The following is a 22,105-nucleotide window of genomic DNA, read 5'->3' on the forward strand; positions in this document are numbered from 1 at the left end:
GATTAACAACAACAACAACAATAGTATTCCCTTATATTTGTTCTTTCAAAGATACGCTGTGATTTCTGTTTCTGAAATCAGCATTTCTAAAACAAAACGTACAATCTTCTCCTGAAGCTGCTGTTTCCTCTGTACATTGCTGCTCCTGGCACCCTGGTTCTTCCCACACCCAGGCTCTAAATCCTGTACTTGATCACTTGTTTCCTCTTATTCTTTGCTTTCCAATCAATTACTGCAGCAGGTCAATTCTGCTCTGGTTTATAGCTTTGCAGTCCACTCCTAGGAACATGCAGCACTCTCATTACCTGTCAGCTGGACTATCGCAGTGGCTTCCTAAATTACTATTTTTTGCTTCTGGTCTTCTCTTTGCCAGTCCATCCTAACCAGTATCCATATTAATATTTCTAGACATGGCTTTACTGAATGATGTCCCCACTTAAAAGTGATCTTAGAACTTCTGCCTTTTCTAAACTTAACCTGCTCCACAGAATGCTCAATTTCAACTTCCCATATTAAAATTTATCTATTTCTGAATTCCTGTAGCACTTTTAGGGCTTTTAAAAACATTATGGCTTTTTAACTTTGCTTAAGCAGAAAGCATCTCTAAGGCAGAAACTAGGTCTTATTTTACTCATGTTTACTACATGCTTCGTGTGATCTGTGCACTCAATTACCAGCATTAACTTTACACATGCGAAATTTCACAAAATTTTGGGAATTCTTTGGCTCATAGGTTCAGTGACTTATTTAAGGCCACACAATTATATGTCATACGTGGGCTTCAACTCTAAATCCTGTGTGTATCATTCTGCTGCTGCCTTAAATATCTGTTGGTAGGATAAATCGATTCTGTTCACTCTCACAGGCACACACATTATGCTAAACTTTTCCTTGAATTGTTTATTTCATCTTTCCTGAATTATAATGCCAGAAATGCCAATACTCAATGGTACATTGGAAACGGAAGCATTTTCAAAAGCATATTATGCTGACAGAGAGGCCTAGGGAAATTTAGAAGTTATAGGCAATCTCACAATTATTTTGATTATTTTGAATTCCCATTGGTTCCTGCATTTCTGGGAGGCAGCATTTTTATGCATCATTTTAAGAACCAGCTTTAAGATGAATGTGCATTTTTCTATTAACCTCTTCTTTCCTTGTATCAAAATTGGCCATCCTCCATGGGGGCATAAGTTACCAAGAAGACAAAACTGAATCTCACATCACCCTGCTTGGCCCCAGAGGATGGCTGGTTAGCCAGAGACAGGTAAGATTCCTCAAGGGAGGAACAACATAAGACTGGCACAGTCGCAGAGGGGCCATCAGGAGAGAATTTGGGGATCAACAGAGGTGGGGCATAGACCCTCACCCCCCCAACATTGTAGGGGCCTGAACCTTAGCCCCTTCTGAGGGAGGTCTCCTGCCCCCATGGCTGCTTCATGCTTCCCATGCCCAGCCCAGATCAGGACTCAGGTGACCGACAGAGACTTGGTCGACAGCAGATGCCCTCTCACTCCAACAAGAATTGTTTGAATTGTCTTGTACCCATGGTGTGGGGAAGTGGGTTTATGATATCTAAATCCAGCTTACCACCAGGAATGCTCAGGACCCACTCAAGAAGGCAAATAATCCTTTCCACTAATATTTACAGGGTAAAATAAGATTGTTGTCAGAGTAATAAATTTGACAGTAAAATAGTAGTCAAGTTTTCAGGCAAATTTAAATTGGCTAGTTGAAACAAGCGAATATTATAGAAAAAGTAATTCTACTGGACAAAAAGGTGTTCCTAAAGTGTTAACTAAAATTTTTATTGGTACTTCATCTCATGATAAAAATGCGTACCATGTAATGAACCTAAAACAGTAATATTATAGTGCTAAAAATTAAAATTTAAAAGTCATCAAGACTACATTATAAAATTTTCAAAAGCATCCTAATATTTAAATCAAAAAGGGGGGGGGTAGTAGAAGAATATCATGTAAGGAAAAATATCCTGTAAGTAATTACATCTAGAAAATTAATTGTAAGGCTAAAAGCAAGACACCCATGAAAAACACACAAGGTATCAAAACAAGCCAGAGGAAAATCATTTGGGCAAAAAATGAAATAGGATCCCAAGTCAAATTTATAGAAAATATTCCTTTATTAACTTTTGGTCGAGAATATGTTTGTATATTTTCAGAAAACAACTCCGAGACCATGTGGATTCCAACAACAGAGAGGAATTGACAGGACTACTCCAGCCATGAAGATAGAAGAGAAGCAGTCCAAAGATGGAAGGCGCTGACGTCGCCTTGCCATACTAGCAGTTAACAGCTGTGCGTCACTACAGGTTGCCCAGGACCAAACCAGAGAGGGTCAGACCAGCATTACCACCATTTGTCCACCATCCAGAACTGAAATGTCATGGCTGACATGTACACATAAGGAATTGTTGGACATTGAAATTGGGTCTCAAAAGAACTGTTGGCCCAGAAAAAAACTCACTACAGACTGATTCATTTGCCTGTCAGCATAACCATTATTGCTTGTCTCATTTTCGGTTCTTATAAGTGTATTTCTAATAGCACATGATCTCACTCATCTAGGGGAAATAATGAACAACATAGACTGATAAACAAGAACAGACCCAGAAACAAGGAGGCACGGATCAGACTGTCGGGCCTCAGAGGGAGGGTAGGGGAAGGTGGGGGTAAAGGGGAGAGATCAACCAAAGGACTTGTGAGCAAGCATATGAGCCTAACCAGCGGTTAAGGACAACAGGGGGGTGGGGGCATGTGTGGGGAGGGGTGTGGGCTGGGAATGGGGGGATTAGGACAGATATGTGATACCTTAATCAATAAAGAAATTTAAAAAAATTGGCCATCCTTATGCTTAAATGTGAAGTTCTTTTGAAGGTACAACCCCTTTGAATGTTATATTCTTGTACAGGCCACATTTAGAGAAACAATCTCATTATCTTTGAAGATCCTGCATATTAAAATACTTTGTGAAGTGAAAACACTGTACCAATGGTTAGCAGTGTCTATGGATACCTACCTTTTGAAGCTATGCCTAAGGGCCAGTGCCTTTTCTGTCTGCCCAGGTGGCTGCCTACTTTACCACACAGGTGTCTCTTGAAAACTGGGGAATCCCTGGCTCCTCAGCTTGCCACTTCCACACATCATTGACTAACTCATATTATAGAGATCTGTGTTCTTTCACCCTCAGCAAACAGGTGCCTAGCATAGCATATTGAGGGCCATAAACAGAAGTGCCATTTCTCACACCTGGATGTGTTCCAGTGTGACATGGCTCAGTTAATGGGTCATTTATTATTGGAGACAACATAAAATAAAAATGATTAACAGTCATCATATTTTTATCCAGTTTCCTCTGGGACCCAGGATTCTTGACAATTTGAGCCAATTAGGACATCAACTTTCTTTGTTATTACTAAGTCATATCTTAGGAATCTAGTATTTGATATTTTTCTTTTTTTGCATCAGCACAGGCACTTATCAGTTTAAATCCTAATTCCAACACTTATTAGCTGTGTGAATTTGGGCAAAAGGTATTCAGCCTCTTTAACACGTTTCTCATTCAACCTGAACTCCTGAGTAATGTGAGGAAAACAATGAGTGTGCCAAGTTTCATAAATGAGAACAAACATATTCAACATTCAAAACATAATTACAAATTCCAGACCATCCAAACACTCACATTTGTCACTAGCATCGCTTCCTTCTGATAGCATTGGAGAGTGAGCCTGGCATTTAACATCAGTCAGTGCTCTAAACTGTGTGATGCTGCTGGCATTGTGTGAGAAGCTGCCATGAAATACCTGCCAGGTGTGGTTTCACAACCCCCAACAAGCCTGGATGTGCTCTGGGACATCTGTGAACTAGAACTATATGACTTTCCTTGTTAGCTTCCTAATGGGCATATACTTGATTTGGCTCTTCACTTGCTTACTAATCTGTGGATAAGATTCTAACCAAGTTAAAAAAAATTAGGATGTTGGAGTTTATAAGGAGAGCTTGACTATGACCTCTAAGTAAACTTTAGTGGTAATGATGGCCAGCCTCTCATTAAAGTCTGCAATAATTTGAGTGTCTCAGACATTTATGAAGTGCCAATTTTGTGTCAAGCAATGTATTTGGGTTTGGGGATAAAAGAAGATATAATCTAGTAGTCTTTCATAGGAAGTTTAGAATAGTCACTAGTATGCACTTAAAAGAACAATCTTCAACATAGTGTACACCCCAGTTGAGATTTCCAGGATATGTGCTAATGCAGAGGTTTACCAGAGGACCAAACCTGGTATCATCTTTTATATGTTCCTGATCCTTGGCCATTGCTCTATCATAAATATTAGGTTAACATTGAGACTATTAGGTTTACCACCAGCTTCACCATTTTCCCAAATGCCTATAGGTGATCCCTTCTTTGTCTTCCTATTCTGACATTTCCATAGCATTCTTTCTTTTAGAGACAAAAGTCTCATGAGGAAGTGGTATGGGTTGACATTTAATACGTGTAAAGAGCAAAACACAAAAACAGCTATGTAAAATCCACAGAACTATGGGTCAGTAGCACCACCAATATTAATTTTACCATGTTTGACTATCTATATATATATAAAACCCTAATATGCAAATAGACTGAATGGCAGAACAACCAAACAACTAAACAACCGGTCACTATGACTTGTGCTGAACACCAGGGGGCATGCGCAGAACATGGTGGGTGTCGGCAGCAGGCGGCAGAGCATGGAACATGGTGGGTGTTGGCCACAGCACCATGGTGGAGAGGTGAGCAGGGGTGCTAGACTAAGGTGGGGCGCCAGTCACTGTCATTGGGGTGAGCCTCTGGTGGTTACTGAAAATTCTTTGCTCCCACGTGCTATGGTCCTGCCCAGAGCTTGCACCTGCTGCCAGCTCCAGAGCTGCTGCTCACACCTGCTGCTGGCGCCCAGCACTGGTCCCGATCACTCGGTGCCATCAGCAGGTGTGAGCAGTGGCTGCCAGCCCTGATGGCCCCTGAGGGCTTCTCCACCTCCCCCTGATCCTGAGGGGTGATCAGGGCAGCAGCCACCGCTCACACCCACTGATAGCACTGGTCCCAGTACCTGCTGCTGGCGCCAGCCCCAATCACTCTGCGCCATCAGTGGGTGTGAGCAGGGCCGGCACCATCAGTGCGTGGGAGCGGGGCTGCCAGCAGACAGGGGACTGGGGTCCACAGTGGGAGGGACTGGCTGGGGGCACAGAGGATGGGCCGAGACCTGCCCCTGTGCGCACCACAGCCTTGCGGCCCACAGTTCCTTTCAAGGTGCATGAATTCGTGCACTGGGCCCCTAGTGTTAATAATAAGAATACAAATTAAAGCTAAGTAAAGAGGATACTTATATCTTATATTTGGCAGCTCTTGGTCTTGTGAATTGTTGGTTTCACAGTCATTAACATTAGTTTTCAGGGTGTGGCAAGAATCCAGTGATTAGATTGGTTACCTAAATAAGTAGAAGTGCAAAGGCCAAACGGCATATCCTTTGCTCTTCTGAAAAAACAGTTCTCAGAAGTTGCAATTTGGGATTGAAGTATTAACCCAATAGGGTTATCTTGAGCCTGCAGACTTCATGATCAGGAGGGTGCAGATACTTTGACAGTTCAAATTTCTGTTGTTGAGCATCGATCTATGAACCAGGAGGTCATGGTTCAATTCCCAGTAAGGGTACATGCCCAGGGTTGGAGGCTCAATCCCCAGTAGGGGCATGCAGGAGGCAGCTGATTAATGATTCTCTTTCATCATTGATGTTTCCCTCCCTCTCCCTTACTCTCTGAAATCAATAAAAAGTATTTTTTAAAAATATAGATTGCTGGTTAGATCTATTTACTTTCTCCCTTCCTGCTTGGTCAGCTCTTTGGCAATCCTTCCTTCTTCCTTCATCCCCTCATCCCTTTGCCTCCCCTCCTTCTGTACCTACCCCTTATTTTGTGAGCTCCTAGTATGTGCTTAGCACTATTCTAGGCACTGGAGGTATATTTGTGATCAAATAGAATTTTTATTCTCATGAAATTTATATTCTACTGGGAAAAGAAGATTGTTAAATATATAATATCATTTTGGGAAGTGATTCTGTACTTCATCAGTATTTGACATGTTCCCTTCCAAAAGAACAGAGAATTCTGGAGATGTTCCAATATCCAGAGAGTTGAATTTCTCTATTGACCCATATACTCTGAGAAGTTCGGGTCTCTTAGTGGCCCAGACCCTAATTTTATTGTGCTTGCTTAAATTAGAAGACATAGTTTCCCAATGCTGGCTGTTGTCTTCAGGGCAGAAGAGAGCACAAGCGTCCCAGGAACCTCCCTTTCTGTTCCCATCCCTTCTCATACAACTAATTCAGCATGGATTTTATGAGCCATGTACAACCCTTCTTTCTCAACTTGTAGGTTAATGCTGAGAAGCTCTGTAGTATGTGTAAAGAGTGCTTGAATGAAACAAATGTAAAACTAGATGAAGTGACTCAGCTGGCAAATAATCTGACAGCACAGAAGACAAGGCTATGGAGTGAGAACAGTAAGTATAACACTGCTTCACTCATGGTTGAACCGCAATCCTAGCAGATTGGTGGGGGACCAGCTGAGATGATGTACCAACTACTGAGCATGAGTGGGCATTTTAAGATTCTAGGGGGAAAATGAGGCATCTGATATACCCTTGTGTACAGACATGCTCTTGTCTGAGAAGGAATAACTCTGTGTCACTTTGGGAGGTCCTGCCTAGCTCTCTTCCATGAAAGGGAAAAGCAATATGCAATTGGCTGAAGAGCTCAAAATCCAAAGATGGTAGGGGCTGTTCACCTACAAGACATATTTTATAAGGTCTACCTCATTGAAATAGGCCTCTTTTTTTCTCATTTTTAATAATGAACCCTTGCCTATATATATATTGAGTAAAATCCATAGTCTGTACACTTACAAGGACCATATTATTGGGCCTCATTATCTCTCTGACCTCCCTACTAATACTCCTGCTCTCATTCTGCCTTGGCCAAATTGACCTCTTTGTCGTTGCTTTGAACACACCAGGTACATTCCTACCCTAGATGCCCTATCTATTTCCTCTGTCTAGAAACCCCTATTCATTCTGCAAGACTTGAAGATGAGGGTTAATCAGCTACCCAGGGAAAGTTCAGATATGCCTTTTTGGGAAGGTGACATTTGAGCACATACAACCTGCTTTCTCCAGGTACTTCTTTTTCATGGTATTTAATACCTTAAAACAGACTACATATTGGATATAATAAATATGATTATTTGTCTGTCTCCATCTGCCAGAAGCTTCATGGGGGTTGGGGGTCTTTGTTTTGTTCACTGATGTGTGTCAGTCATCTAGAGCAATGCCTGCTTCTTGTTGGTGCCCCACGAACATTTGATAAATTAAAAGTAGAAAAATGTGCAGAAACCGGTTTGGCTCAGTGGATAGAGCGTCGGTCTGTGGACTGAAAGGTCCCAGGTTCGATTCTAGTCAAGGGCATGTACATTGGTTGCGGGCACATCCCCGGTAGGGGGTGTGCAAGAGGCAGCTGGTCGATGTTTCTCTCTCATCGATGTTTCTGGCTCTCTATCCCTCTCCCTTCCTCTCTGTAAAAAAATCAATAAAATATATTTTTAAAAAAAAGTAGAAAAATGTCCCGTGGTTTATTCTCTACAATCAACCGTTATTGATAGAGGGTGTGTGTGTGTGTGTGTGTGTGTGTGTGTGTGTGTGTTTGTGTGTGATTTTTATTTTTTCATTTTTTCCCACTTTAAATTGTAGCAATTGTTGACTAAATGTCCAAACCTGTAGATGATTTTATGAGTTTACTTGAGCCAAACTGATGATAATTGCCAGGAGGCAAAGTCTCAACAGATTGAGAAAATGCTCCAGAGAATGGCAGTTTTGCAGTTTATTTTATACATTAGAATAAAAGGAGGAGATGTAAGGAGAGTTACATGAAATCCACTGGTGATAGATGAAAGGGGCAGGAGAAAGCAAAGGGAGGGTTATATAAAAAGAAAATTAGAGACACATACTTCTTTTACATTGGTGGGTACGGGATAGTTAACATTTACGGCACTCAGAGATGATATGCAGGCAACAAAATAGCAGTGATGGGTTCTGTGGTCTGGTGCTTTTGTGTTTGTGTCTTGAGGAGTCAGGGAAATGGATCTCCGTTATCTTAGATGCAAAAAGACAATAGACCTGCACATTTACAGTAAATAGTGATCTTTGTCAAGGAAGCTACATGACTAACCACCTTGACCCACTTTTGGTTAGGAATTTTTATGTTTAGACCGTCCTCTATGGTTACTGTCAGTCTCTGAGTTTGTTAGGCCTACCATGCAGGCTTGCCCTGAGCTTGTCAGGTTTAGTATGTGGCCCTTTTATATTCACACAATCTGTTTGGGGTTTTTCTTTTTCAATTTATCATAAGCTTTTTTTTGTATCTGAGTCACTTATAATGGTTTCTTTTAATCCATCAAGTAGAGGTTAAGTTTACTTAACCTTGCCCTGTAACTTGACTTGTTTCTCTGCCATGCACAGCATGTGGCTAGATGTTTGTCTGTAATTAGAATTATTTTTAGTAATATATTCCCAGAGATAGAATTTCTAGGTCAATGAAAATAAACATTATGTTCTTGATGCCCAGAGGCACTTACTTTAGAAAGTGAATAAAGACCATTTAGACTGTATTGCATCCTATCCCAGTGGATACCTATAAATCTACAGTCAAAGCTAAATTGAAATGAACTGGCGCAACTGCTAATCTGAAAATCCAGAAGATAAAAGTGTTTTTGGTTCCAGCAAGGACACTGAATAGGACTCTTCCTGTGCTGGTGATAGGGTGCATGACACGGCCTTGCTACAAAACCCCCAGTTGTGCCATTTATGATGTAGTCTGTGTGTAGACTCCACAGTCCAGACGAGGCTGGAGAATCCTATGCATCTGGCTCTGAAGGAACTGGTGTGTAAAATTTACTTTGATAGGCATTGCCTATTTTCTCCTAATTATTGCCATTAATTTTTTACTCACCATTTTTGATAAGAAAATTGGCAGGTAAGTGAAATGAAGGTGGGTCTGAGGTGATAATTCTACTTAGGATGCAGGGCCTTTTTCTTCCTTTAGTTCATATCTTTGCCTTTTGGGTTCTGTGCAAATTAAATTATAAGTACTGTATATGCCTATCCAAATCTCCTCTCTCCTCATTGGGTCTATGCTCTAGATTTTTTTGCGACTACCATCAAAGTATTTTTCTCATGCTCTACCCTACCAACTTATCATACCCTGCTTTCAAAGGAGTCCAATAGTAAATGTGGTCAGTGAAGTCATGTTAAATGAGTCCTGAGTCTGTAATACATGATACATTGGTCTCAATCCCCTGATGGATTGGCATGTCTTCAGAATCCTTTTAAATATGATGTTTACACCCAGAGATGCTCAAAGTTTGGTCTACAGACCCTCCTCCCCCAAGTGATTGTCAAAACCCCTTTAGGGGGCATTGAGGTTAATGGTCTTATTACATTTTGACCCTGAGTGTATATCTCTTTAGTATTTTGTGAGACATAACCAGAAGGATGCATAAAGCACTTCTGTGGCACATGATTTAGTTCTGAGCTGAGCTAGCAGTTTTTCAGGGAGGATCACATTTACTTGAAAGAATGATTGACAAACAAACTATGCTAATTCAGACTTAGATACTTGGCAGATATTTCTCAAAAAATAAAGTGAGCCTGTCACTTCAAGGAAATAACTGACAATATTGGTTGCAATAAAATTGGAGCTTTTAGGCAAAAATTAGATTTTGGAAAACGTACATGTCATCACGAGCTTGATGGCTTTCAAGTCTTAAAGGCTTTTCTGATGAGACCAGAGGTGATGTTAAAATATGATTTTTTTACATTATGTAATGAAATGTGTCAACATTTGAAGATCTGCATGATTCAGTGAACACATATTTTTCAAATCACCACTGCATGCTGATGCAGAATAATGTGTGATAAAAAAAATCACTGAAAGTTGAACATAGACCAATGAATTTAATATAACAGTAAAAAAAATCATTGATATGGTTTACTCCATATTGCAACTAAGAAATTCCTATTTGTTGGGTTTTGATGTAGTAGAAAATAGTCACAATTATCTGAAAAGACTATTGAAATACATTGCCCTGTTCCAACTACATATCTGTGCCAGGTTGGATTTTCTTCAGATACAATAACAAGACTGTGTATTGTAATAGATTGAATTCAAGAACAGATATGAGATTCCAGCTGACTTTATTAAACCAGAGACTTAAAAAATGTAAAATAATGTCATTTTCACCTAATTTTTTTGGTTTTGGAAAATAGAGTTTTTCCCCCTAAAAATATTGCTTATGTTTATATGTAAACACAGCATTAAGATTTTTATTATTATTTCAAAATCAACTAATACATATTTTAAATTTGGATACACTATCTATTAATATAAAAGCCACATAAACAAAATCTCTTTAGGACCTCAATAATTTTTAAGCATATGAAGTGTTCCTGAGAGCAACAGGTTTGGGAGTTGCTACTTTAGCCTACACAGATGCTTCCTTATAATGTTGAAAGTTTTAAAACCTCTTTATAGTAAGAGAAATAGGGGTCATAAATATTTGGAGCTTTATTGTTGCACTAATTACACTATAGAAGCAGCTGCCTTTGTCCAGGATTGGGTCATCTTTTAGTAGCATTTCTAATAACCAAGGCATTTCTATCATTAATTAAATAAGCTAATCAGAGAGTGTAGACTAGAGTGTAATAGAATTTCCCCCTGTCATGGTCACATTCTCTACTATCTAATGACTACTTCTAATAATTATTTAGCAATTACTTTGTAAAATACATTCACACTCATTTGATTTTCATTAACAATATTGTATTGTTATCCTTACTTTACAAATAAGGCAAAGAAGTGTAATTATCTAAGAAATTATATAGTCAGAAATTGATAAAGCCACACGTAATAAACAAGGAGCATGGCATAGAAGAAAGGCTGTGTTCTACAGGGTTAAAAACTCAATTGGAATCTACCTCCACCAATTACTGGATATACATGTATCTCAATTACATTTAAGTAAGCTGCCTTTGCAAAATGGGTTATATAATACCTGCATTATCAAGGAGTTATTATAATTAAACTAGATAATTTGCATAACGTGCCTACTGCATAGATGATTCTCAATAAGTGATCGCTAATATTATCTGTTATTGACTCATACTTACTACTAAACATCAGTTCTTTATTAGGGCTGTCTTGTGAGTCCTGGAAAGGATCATTGCCATGATTTTGCTAATAACTGGACTCTCAAACCCTTCCTAAATACCAGGTATATGTGGGTAGGAATCATCCTAGTTGACCTTAAAGTTAACAGGTTAAGTGGGGGAGGCAGTATGAGGATGACCATGATTAACTTACTCCATGAACTCTTTCTGTAGATGAATTTCTAAGGAGGCTGGAAGAAAAGGAGGCTCTGATAAATCAACTTTCCAAGGAGAAAGGCACCTTCATTTGGAGAATTGAAGGATTGAAAGGACAACTGGAAGAGGATACCAAAGTGATGCATCTATTATTCTTCACCAATAGTTTGACCACATGTATAAAGAAAAAATGTGTGATTGGTCAGTCAGCCTGTATATCCTACCTAATAAAAGAGTAATATGCAAATTGACCCTAACTCTGCTACACCCACCAGCTACGCCCACCAGCCACGCCCACCAGCCAATCAGGAGCAAATATGCAAATAAACCCAACCAAGATGGCTACAGCCACAGAGAGCAGGAGGGAGGCTTGGGTTTCCCCGGTAACAAAGGAAGCCAAGCTTTCCGCCTGTGGTTGCTGGCCTAAGCCTCCACTCAAGGCTACAAAGTTTCAATTATAGAAGGTAAACAAATCCAAACAGAAATGGTGGCAGCCACTGAGCTGGAAAGAGCAGGAGGCAAGGGTTTCTCCTGGCAATGGAGGAAGCAAAGCTTCTGCAGCCCTGGCTGGCTTAGGCCTCTGCTCCAGGCTACAAAGTTTCAACTATAGAAGGTGAATTAACCCCAAAAGAAATGGCTGCCGGTCACGGAGTGAGCAGGAGGCTTGGCTCCGCTCCAGGCTACAAAGTTTCAATTGTAGAAGATACATAAATCCCAGATACCAGGGCCTCTGCTTGGGTCACCGGGGGGCATGGCCAGCCTGCAAACCACCACAGGTCCTTCACCCAGGCCGCCCCACGTTCCAAGGGAACCCCCACCCTGATCCAGGATAACCTTCAGGGCAAACCAGCTGGCCCCCACCCATGCACCAGGCCTCTATCCTATATAATAAAAGAGTAATATGCAGATTGACCATCACTCCAACACACAAGATGGCTGTCCCTATGTGGTTAAAGATCCTGCCCCCATGTGGACACAAGATGGCTAGCACAAGATGGCCAGCAGGGGAGGGCAGTTGGGAGGGACCAGGCCTGAAAGTGAGGGCAGTTGGGGGCAATCAAGCCTGCAGGGGAGGGCAGTTAGGGGTGACCAGGCCATTAGAGGAGGGAAGTTGGGAGTGACTGGGCCTTCAGGGAAGGGCAGTTGGGTGGGACCCAGGACTGCAGGGAAGAGCAGTTGGGGGAGACCAGGCCTGTAGGGGAGGGCAGTTAGGGGTGACCAGGCCTAAAGGCGAGGGCAGTTAGGGGCAAACACGCTGGCAGGGGAGCAGTTAGACATCAATCAGGCTGGCAGGGGAGTGTTTAGGGGGTGATCAGGCTGTCAGGCAGAAATGGTTAGGAGCAATCAGGAGGGCAGGCAGGCAAGCAGTTGGGAGCCAGCAGTCCTGGATTATGAGAGGGGTCCCAGATTGGAGAGGGTGCAGACTGGCCTGAGGGACACCCTCCCACCCCCTGTGCATGAATTTTGTGCACCGGGCCTCTAGTCTTCTCATATAAAAGGAAAGGGAAAGTGCCCTAGAAGTTAGGGGGTGGGGAACATGTGGAACCTTATATGTGCTGGGAAGGACCCTGATCCCTGAAGGATCTTCCTCAGTGATTCAAATTGCATTTCAGGTTCGTCAGATTTAGAGCAAGCAATGTATGTTTCCATTTTGCATTATAATGTGCACAGAAAGTCAGCAGGTTCTTTATGGATCTTTGATTTTGAAGTGAACTAGGAATAAAATAAGTGGAGCTAATTTAGTTCAATATTACTTTGAAATTGTCAATAAATTATAGATATTAGATATTTCTTCCTGAGAGAATATATGATGTTGCTAGTAGGTGACCTCAGTGAAAGTGGTTGTTTAAGGTGAAAGCAAAGTGACTAAGATGAGAGATGAGTTATTTTAGCCCTGCTATTTCAAGCGAATTCTTAGTTGATATTCAATGCATCTTGTTACTAAGACCCCAAAGTACCTCACTCACTTGTACATAATCTCACTGTAAAGGATCTACTTTGAGGGGTAAAGGTCACTGAATCTTGAGACTTCTGTTTTTAAATCTTTTATTTTATTCCTTGCACTCTGTAGCTTATTTTCTGTATTATATATAATTTTAAAAATTACTACCATAGTTTGTACATTAGACATTATGCTAGATGCTTCTCTCCTTTAAGTCACGTAGAATTATATCTTCATACATGAAGAAACAAAACTCTGAAATGACAAATAACGTGCCCAAGATCACACAGCTAGTAGTAGACTGTGAAGGAATTTAGGCCGATAATGAAATGACTTGATTTATATTTTAGAACATCGTCTGGCTGCCTTCCCAGTACCTTCCAATTGGCCTACCAGGCCCCCTTGCTCTGGCTCCAGCCTCCTTCTGCGATCTTACCTCATACATCTGCTTCCCTCATTTACTCCCCTCCAGGCACCCTGGCTTCTCTCTACCTTTTCAACAGTCGCCATCATTCCTGCCCCAAGACTTTGGTAGCGGCTGTTCCCACTGCTTGAAGGCCCTTCTCCAAGGTCTTTGGAGATGCTTAGAAGGAGCTACTAAATATTCTAGATTGTGTCAGTCTGTTTTATTGTCTTATGCTGCTAGCTATATTATTTATTAATTTGTTTACATGTTTTCTTTGTGTATCCTCTAACTCCTTTTTGGCTCCTTAGGGCAGAGACTTTGTCCTTGTCTCATTTGCTTTTGAAACGCTAATGCCTGGAACAGGTGCTCAATCTATACAGGGTGTTTCCCAAAAACTGTGTACACAGTTTCACAGCTGGTAGCTCAATGATGTTTCTTTCATTTCAGATTTAACCTATTAGAATTAATAATGTATAATAAGTGTGTGTACATTTTGGGGGACACCCTGTATGTATCAAATAAGAGGAAGGGTAACAATTTGAAGCCAAGTTTATGAAGTTCCAAGCCTGCATCCTTCTCAGGGTCACCGTGTATTGTTGCTCCTATTCACCATCCAAAGGTGTCTGGCTGAGGCTGCCATTAACCAAGCCTTGTGCTCTCAGCTGCATCTGCTCCAGAATACACTTTTCTAATTTGCATAAAGGACACACGAGGACTGGCAGAGACCCCCTGTTCTTCCCACTAGACAAGGTTATCTCCTGGGAACCTTGCTTCTTGGTTAACCAGGTCACCATGTAAGTGGCAGAAAGATGTATTAAACCTAGCTTTGCTGTCCAATAAAGGCTGTAACCACTATTACTCTACAGTTGGCTATCTAAATTTAAATTGATGTTAATAAAATTTAATAAAAATTAAAATTCAGTATTTACCAACATTGTACTTGGGACATTTTAAGTGTTCAGCAGCTACATATGGCTAGTAGATACCACATAGGAGAGCATACATAAAGAATATTGTCCTCACTATAAAAAGTTCAATTGGACAGTGTACATATAGAATATTTTCCTCACCATAGAAAGTTCAGGTGTAGTTTGTAGGGGTGGGGAACGTCTGGCCCGTGGGCCATATAAGGCCTGTGAAATCATTTAGTCTGGCCCGGCCAAGGCATTAGCAGAGAGTTAATTAAATGTTTGACCAAATATAGCAGGCTAGTATTTAAGTTGATAATTTTGTGAGGCCTGTGAATGATGTTATAAATATCCATAGAGCCCTTGGCAGAAAAAAGGTTCCCTATCCCTGTTTTAAAGTGATGAGATATGTTGTCAGAGATTTACCTGTGAAATAAAAGATGCTGTTTTCCTAATCAATGGAATGAAAAGGCTAGACTAAATCTCAGTGGTTCCTTCTAGTCCAAACAAGACCCGAATCTTATATATTGCTAAATATAAATCTTATTGCCTGAATGATGGTGAATGTTCTCCTTGCTACCTCTGCATCCTCCACTGTTTCCAGAACTCCAGGCCTGTCTATTGGTGAAGCCCACATAGTCAGGCTGGCATTTCCCTAAATAGAACTCTCTCGCCTGTTTTAACAGCCACAATCAGATACTCTAGTTTTCCTCTTATTGTCTCATATTCTCTTTCTGATATTATCTTATATCAGGTTCAGGCTCAGCTTAGACTTGTGGCAGGTTGTTATTAACCTTACCTAACAAAATGATGTCACCTCTAAGCCTTTTGTTGTTAATGGTGGTGGTGTCTTTTTGCAATGTGTATTGTGTCCCACATAGGCACAAAATGCCCTAGCCCAGTACCTGCAGTCAGCCAAGCGTGACTGTGACCTTCTGTGAGAGTAGTATGAAGACCAGGAGGCCAAGACTGAGCTGCTCCGGGCTCTCTCCAAAGGCAATGCTGAATGCTGCAGTAGAGAATGAAGTATGATGCCATCCAGAGAACTGAAGACTTGGAGGATGCCAAGTGAGTAGAGCAAGGTGACTCTGAACCTGGAGTTAGTTACACAGAGGAGCATGAGACGAGGGACTGTGTCATTAAGACCAAGTGCATGAACAAGCCCAAGACCAAAGCTGAAAAAGCCACCACTAGCAAGAAGCACATTCTCTAGAGGGGCTAAAAATTATAATACCGTAATAAAAAATGAAGACTATAGAGCGGTCCTGGAGGAAAAAAAGGAAGCTCTTTCTAGGGGCAAGAGGGAATCTTCTTAGGAGATGTAACTTTGAGCTATGTTAGAAAATGAACTAGCACTTGAAATCCTGTATTTCATTTGTAACACCAAAGTAATTGAGTTCATGTTTGTACAGGTCTCTATAATTAAAGTCATTGTATCTCTGGTCTACAACTTGTAGACCACACATTGGTCTGTGGAGAAGGACAGGGATAGTTGAGAACATGTTAGGATCTGCCACATACCTTATGAGATAATGGTGTCATTGAAAAGAAGTGACACTCAGGCCACCTCTGGGGTTAGAATATTAATTTTATAGCCAACACTATATAAAGGCTTTAGAAGTTCTTCTCAGGAACTACAGAAGTTTGGGGCCCAAGTGAATTAAGACTTGGTACCACAGTATAGTACTGAAGCATTTTGTTCAGAGATCAAAGACAGTGCACCCTTGAGAGAAAATGTCAAAAAATTTCCAGTTTATAACCCATAAAGGTTTACTCAAAAGACTGTGTTCCTGGCTTGGAAGCTTGGCGAAAATCCAGGACAGATTAATACAATTCTTTTTAGCTTCAACCAAAGATACTGTTTTTCAGTTCTTCACCTAAATCTTTGCGATACATTGCTGAGCCGTTGCTGAATAGCTGCTGTGTTCTGTCCCAGAACGGGCACCAAGTGATCCATCTCTGTAGTCACAGTAACTTACAAAGGGCTTTGGGATGACAGATACTAAAAATACCTGCAGGAGGTGTTTTACGAAATCTGGACCTTAGAAAAATGGGGCTTTCAATGAAAATGGCCCTTCATATCCAAAATATGGCATTTGCTAATAAAGTAAGATTTTTTTGTTCTAATATAAAGGATGTGGTGAAAGTGCCTATCATTCTATTTGGTCTTTTTTAAGAGGTAGAAAAGAGGGAAAGTATATAGAATACTTTATGACCACATGGATTTGTTGGAACTAACAAATTGTTCTGTCATACATGACAACTAAAGAAAAATAATATGATAATAACTAAAATTATTTTTTCTTTAAACTTAGTTGAACATCGATTAAATAAGGCATTGTCTGTATTATACTTTCTCTCTAAATCACCCCAGGGAGGTAGAGCCATACAAAAAAAATCTAGGATTCTATTTTTTTTATTGGGAACTTGAAGATCTGTGTCTTGATTACCAGGCTTGGGGTCACATGATGAGTTAGTTTTGTGGAGTCTTGCTCTTCTGAGACCCAGTTTACTGCTTCTGAGTTCTAAATCCCCCAACGAGAGGAATTTGGTTGTTTAATCTCCCATATACCCATGTATATTCTAGACAACTAAGTAGGTACTTACGATTATCAAGTTGAGCAAAATTGTAGTCAGTATTAAATGTAGAACATTATCAGTGAAACAAGGGTGACCAACTTGTCCAGTTTGTCCTGGACAAGCCTGATTTTAGCACTGACATGGCTATGTTCTGCTGAAACCCCTTAGTTCTGGGCAAACCAGCAGAGTTGGTCACCCAAAGTAAAATTCCTCTTTTTTGGTACCAATTGAGCATTTCTAAAGTAGTTAAAAATACATGCAATTATTTTTTTTTTAAGGAAAGTACTTTCTTATGTCATGAAAAAAGGCATCAATCAACTAGACTCATACTTGTTTGAAAAAAAATTTGAAAATTTATTAGGCAGTGTGTGGACATCCTGTTCCACATGGGAATGAGAAGATGCTATAGGTTCTCTAAGTATTGCAGTCTGAAAGAACACCAACCAAAGAAAAGGGGGAAGGGGGGAAAAAAATCACATGATCTTGGGAACCGTATCACATTATGAATAATCTACCAAGAAACATTAAAAAACACAAAACACCTTTGTTTCTACAGTAGCTTTTAGTTTATAGTTGTTGGAATGACTGTATTCCGTTGAAGACATCTCAGTAACAGGAAGCTTCATTTTAACAATCCTATGTGCAAATATTAATAAAAAAATATAAAATAATGCAATTTATTTCTTGCCATCACCCCAGAAATCATACCATTTGTTAGAACTGTTTTGCTTGAAAAGGGTTAAGCTGTAAGTTTTGCCTGAAGCTTCATTTCTGCAGCCCGTTTGAGTGCAACATCCACTCAAAGCTGAAATCCACTAAAATCCTGGTTGAGGTCTGGTGGAGTAGGGAGAAGAGTGTTGAAAAGACCGCTTTGTGTATTTGTGCTTGGTCCAGATTTACATGTGTCCTCTGGGTACATGAAGGAGGTGTCTGTAAAGTTGCTGGCTGCTATCTGCTGTATATATCTGGCTGATAGAAAGGCACAGCTTTCAATGCCGTCACAGTGGTATGACAGATCACAGATGGACGAGCCAGAATGGATCCTGGAGACGACGGCTTAGGGAACAGTGGCCTCCCTAGGGCTGGGTTTGGTCCAACAGTACAGGAATGAAATGGGCTCTCCTCTAGAGCCAGCATGAAGTTTTTGATGCCCATTTCTGACTCCACAGAGCTCACTTCAGATATCTTGGCCCCACAGCGGGAAATTGTGAACTGATTTGGATCTTTGCCATCCTTTCTCAGCATGTCAGGGAGGAGCCTTTGGCGGGCGTTGATGAACCAGTTACAGACCTATAGTGTAGATAGATGTGTTTGCTGGGACAGCAATGCTTTTTCTTGCTCTGAGGGATAGGCATTGTATCAGTGCTCATACAATCAATCTCGGAGAATCTGCACAGATTCCTTGGGCAGGTTGCCCCTTTTCCTTCTCTTGCCTGAGCCGGCAGGAGAGGAAAGGTCCAGGGGGATGTCCATGCTGTTGTCATCCTCAGACTCACTGCCAGAAGCAGCAACACCTTTCTTGCTATTCATTCTGGAGCTCCCCTTCCACAGCGGGGCACCACTGGGGGCTGGGGGGCAGAGAAGGGGGTGGGCAGGAGTAGGAGCACAGGAGGCAAATGGTTGTCTTCCTCTGGGTAACGTGTAGGATGAGCTCTAGTAATTATTGCTAACCCAGGTGCTCAGACCCAGGCGCCCACTTCTTGGATGAAATTCAAGGGACACTTGGGCTTCCTTCAGGTGGGATCTTCTGGCAGCTGGCCAGGGGCTCTCCTTCACCCAACTCACTCCCCTCCCCACACTGCTCCTCTGTTCCCCACTCCTGTTCAGTGCACCTGGGCGCTGTCAGAGTGAGAGGAAAGGAGGGAAGGTCAATATATGTAATTATTTTATTTGACTCCTGTTTCAGGTGGGGTAAAACATTCTCTTTTTTCAGCTTTAGCTATGCTAATAAAAGTCTAGATGGCCCTTGTGCCCTCATGTCATCAGAAGATGGCCGCCCTCACGTTGTCACAAGATGGCCGCCCCCACATCATCACAAGATGGCTGCCACAAGATGGCCACCATAAGATGGTCGGCAGGGGAGGGCTGTTGTGGGTGACCAGGCCAGCAGGGGAGGGCAGTTGGGGACAATAAGACCGTCAGGGGAGCAGTTAGGCATCAATTGGGCCAGCAGGGGAGTGGTTAGGAGGTGATCAGGCTGGCAGGAAGAAGCAGTTAGGGCCAATCAGGCAGGCAGGCAGGCAAGTGGTTAGGAGCCAGCAGTCCTGGATTGTGAGTCAGACATCCCCCAAGGGGTCCCAGATTGGAGAGAGTGCAGGCTGGGCTGAGGGACACCCCTTCAGTGCACAAATTTTGTGCACCAGGCCTCTAGTTTGAGATATAATTGACATCTAACATTGTGTAAGTTTGAGATATACAATGTGATGACTTAATACATGTACATACTGCAAAATCTTTGCCACAATAAGGTTAGTTAACCCATTCTTCACCCCACATGATTACTGTCTGTTGTGTTGTTATGGTGAGAACATTGAAACTCTACTCTCATAGTAACTTTCTAGTGTACAGTGCAGTATTGTTTGTAGTCATTATGCAGTCCATCAGAATCTCCTCTTCACAGTTCAGGAAAATGAAGCAAAGACATGAGGTGGCTTAGAAAGCAGTAATCCAAGAAAAGTTATGAGAGCCCAGCTCCCAGCTCCTTCCTGGATGTTGAGCACAGACTGGTTTTTGTAGGATTCCACCAAAGAAGGGGCATTGTTACCACATTGCTCTATTGGGCTAGTTGTGTGGCACATGTGAATTTCCAAGGGCCTTTTTCTGTTTAATAACAGTAACTGAGTAACCAGTGTCACCCCAATAAATTCAATAAAATGTTGGGAAAAAAAAAAACAACAGTAGATGAGAAGAAGCTATGGTACTTAGTGTCTTTCATCTAAGAAGTATATGCAGGAAATGTGAGCAGGAGAACACATTTCATCCATTCAAAAGCCCCACAGCTCTGGATTGTGAAGGTGGTGGAAGAGGCACCTTAATAAACCACCCCATCTCAAGAGATGCAGATAGGGGCTGAGGTACCCCCTAAGAGCAGTGGAATCTAGTAAATGAGCTTAACAGTTGGATGGATTGGGGTGTATAAATTTGGGCAGAGGAACTGAGATAGAAAAGACATTCAGAGAAAAGAGATAAATTGGGCCCATTTAGGAGCTGCACAAGAGAGAGAGAGAACGAGCAGGAGAGAGCCAACAGATGTTCTTTGGAAGCAACATAGCCAAGGAGCTCTTTAGAGACTGGATGTGCCTAAGGATGTTTAATAGTTGCTTACTGTTGGTGGAGTATTCAGTACAATCTTTCTCTTTCTCCCATTTCTTATGAAGTCCTCAGTATGCTTTGTTGCTTATTTAAGGTTTAGGGTGAGCAAATACTTACAGGGACTCAGTGATACCCAGTTCCAAGTCCAGGTTGGAAAAGGGTAGGGGAAATAAAGGACCCATGGACACAGGAGTGGGAGGACGGTGGTCAGGAGACATCTGGGTTCTATAAGCACAAGGAGGTCATTTTCAGACACAAGCTGCTTTTGCTTCATACTATTAAGCCACCCGATTTTGTCCCCATGCGCTATCTTTAGTCAAGTACAAACTGGATGTGCTCTTTAGGATTGTGGCTTCACTTGCCATTTGGGTCTTCCTCTCTCAGAAAGAAGCTGGTGATTAGGTTGCAGGAGGCTGCTGGAGCCATGGGGGTGGTCAATGCCAGAAATGACTCCCTGGAGAGGGCTAGGCACCGCCTGCAGCTTGACCTGGGGAAAGCCTGTGGGATCTGGGGAAGGCCTGCTCCACAGCAGCTGTGTTGGACCAGAAGCAGCAGCACTTTGACAAGTGCCTGGATGGCTGGAGGCAGAGGCTCGAGGAATCTCAGGTAAAGCTGGATGCCTCTCAGGAGGAGGCCGGGACCTCAGCACCGAGCTCCCAAGCTCAGGCACACTTGTGAGGAGAGAGCTGTGAGCCAGGAGCTCCTCCAGAGGGAAAACTAATCCCTACAGGGTCTGAGCTGGGGTTGGAGCCAGAGCAGGAGCAAGGACCTCTGGGGGAGCCCAGGCTGCAAGGGTAAGGCTGGCCTCCATGGGCTGACACTTCAACATTGGCATGTTCCCACTCAGGTTTTAACTTTTTCATTTTTTCTTACTTAAAATTTTTTTACTACAGATATTATTTTTATTCTAAAAATAAGAACACTTTTCTATCTTTAGCTCCCAATTCTATTATGTAAAGGAAGCCACAATTAAGAATTTTTTTTATATCCATAGCCTTACTAAGATTTTCCATGCATATATCCATGCATGTATTTTTTACTCAAATTACACATTATTCTACACCTTTTATTTTTTCATTTATCAATATATTTTATAATTTTCAAATATTTTTATAGCTTAAACTACATGCCAGGCACTGTTTTATATACAATTATTATTTAATTCTCAGAACAGTCTTATGTGTCAGTTTGTTTTTTTTTTAATCTGTAAAATGCAGATTATATTGAGTCACATAAGGTTAAGAACTGGTCCAAAATCACCGTGTAGCAGATCTGAGATTGCATCTGGCAGGTACACACTTAACTCCTGGCTGTGCCACCTTCCTGTGTGCCTGTGATTCTTTGCATGGCGACTTACCACATGATTGTCTATAGTTACACAGTGTTTTATAAGGGTGACTAACACTTACTTAACTAGCCTTTATTCATTTTCAATATATTTTTTCACAATCCTATCTAATAAAAGAGTAATATGCAAATTAACCATCA

General features: G+C 41.4%; 1 protein-coding gene and 1 pseudogene across 1 annotated transcript in view; one reads left to right on the forward strand and one right to left on the reverse strand.

Annotated features, from left to right (window-relative positions):
• MYH15 (myosin heavy chain 15) overlaps positions 1–22,105 on the forward strand; it is a 165,839-nt gene that overhangs the window by 105,096 nt on the left and 38,638 nt on the right. Inside the window, 7 exon segments of the mRNA XM_054709813.1 lie at positions 6,432–6,558; positions 11,488–11,606; positions 15,607–15,727; positions 15,730–15,793; positions 21,002–21,108; positions 21,111–21,273; positions 21,275–21,348. Coding sequence (XP_054565788.1) covers positions 6,432–6,558; positions 11,488–11,606; positions 15,607–15,727; positions 15,730–15,793; positions 21,002–21,108; positions 21,111–21,273; positions 21,275–21,348 — 775 coding nt within the window.
• Positions 18,045–18,835, reverse strand: LOC103290660 (homeobox protein TGIF1-like; annotated as a pseudogene).

This window comes from Eptesicus fuscus, chromosome 3, assembly GCF_027574615.1.
Source record: "Eptesicus fuscus isolate TK198812 chromosome 3, DD_ASM_mEF_20220401, whole genome shotgun sequence".
In the NCBI taxonomy this organism is placed as follows: Eukaryota; Metazoa; Chordata; class Mammalia; order Chiroptera; family Vespertilionidae; genus Eptesicus; species Eptesicus fuscus.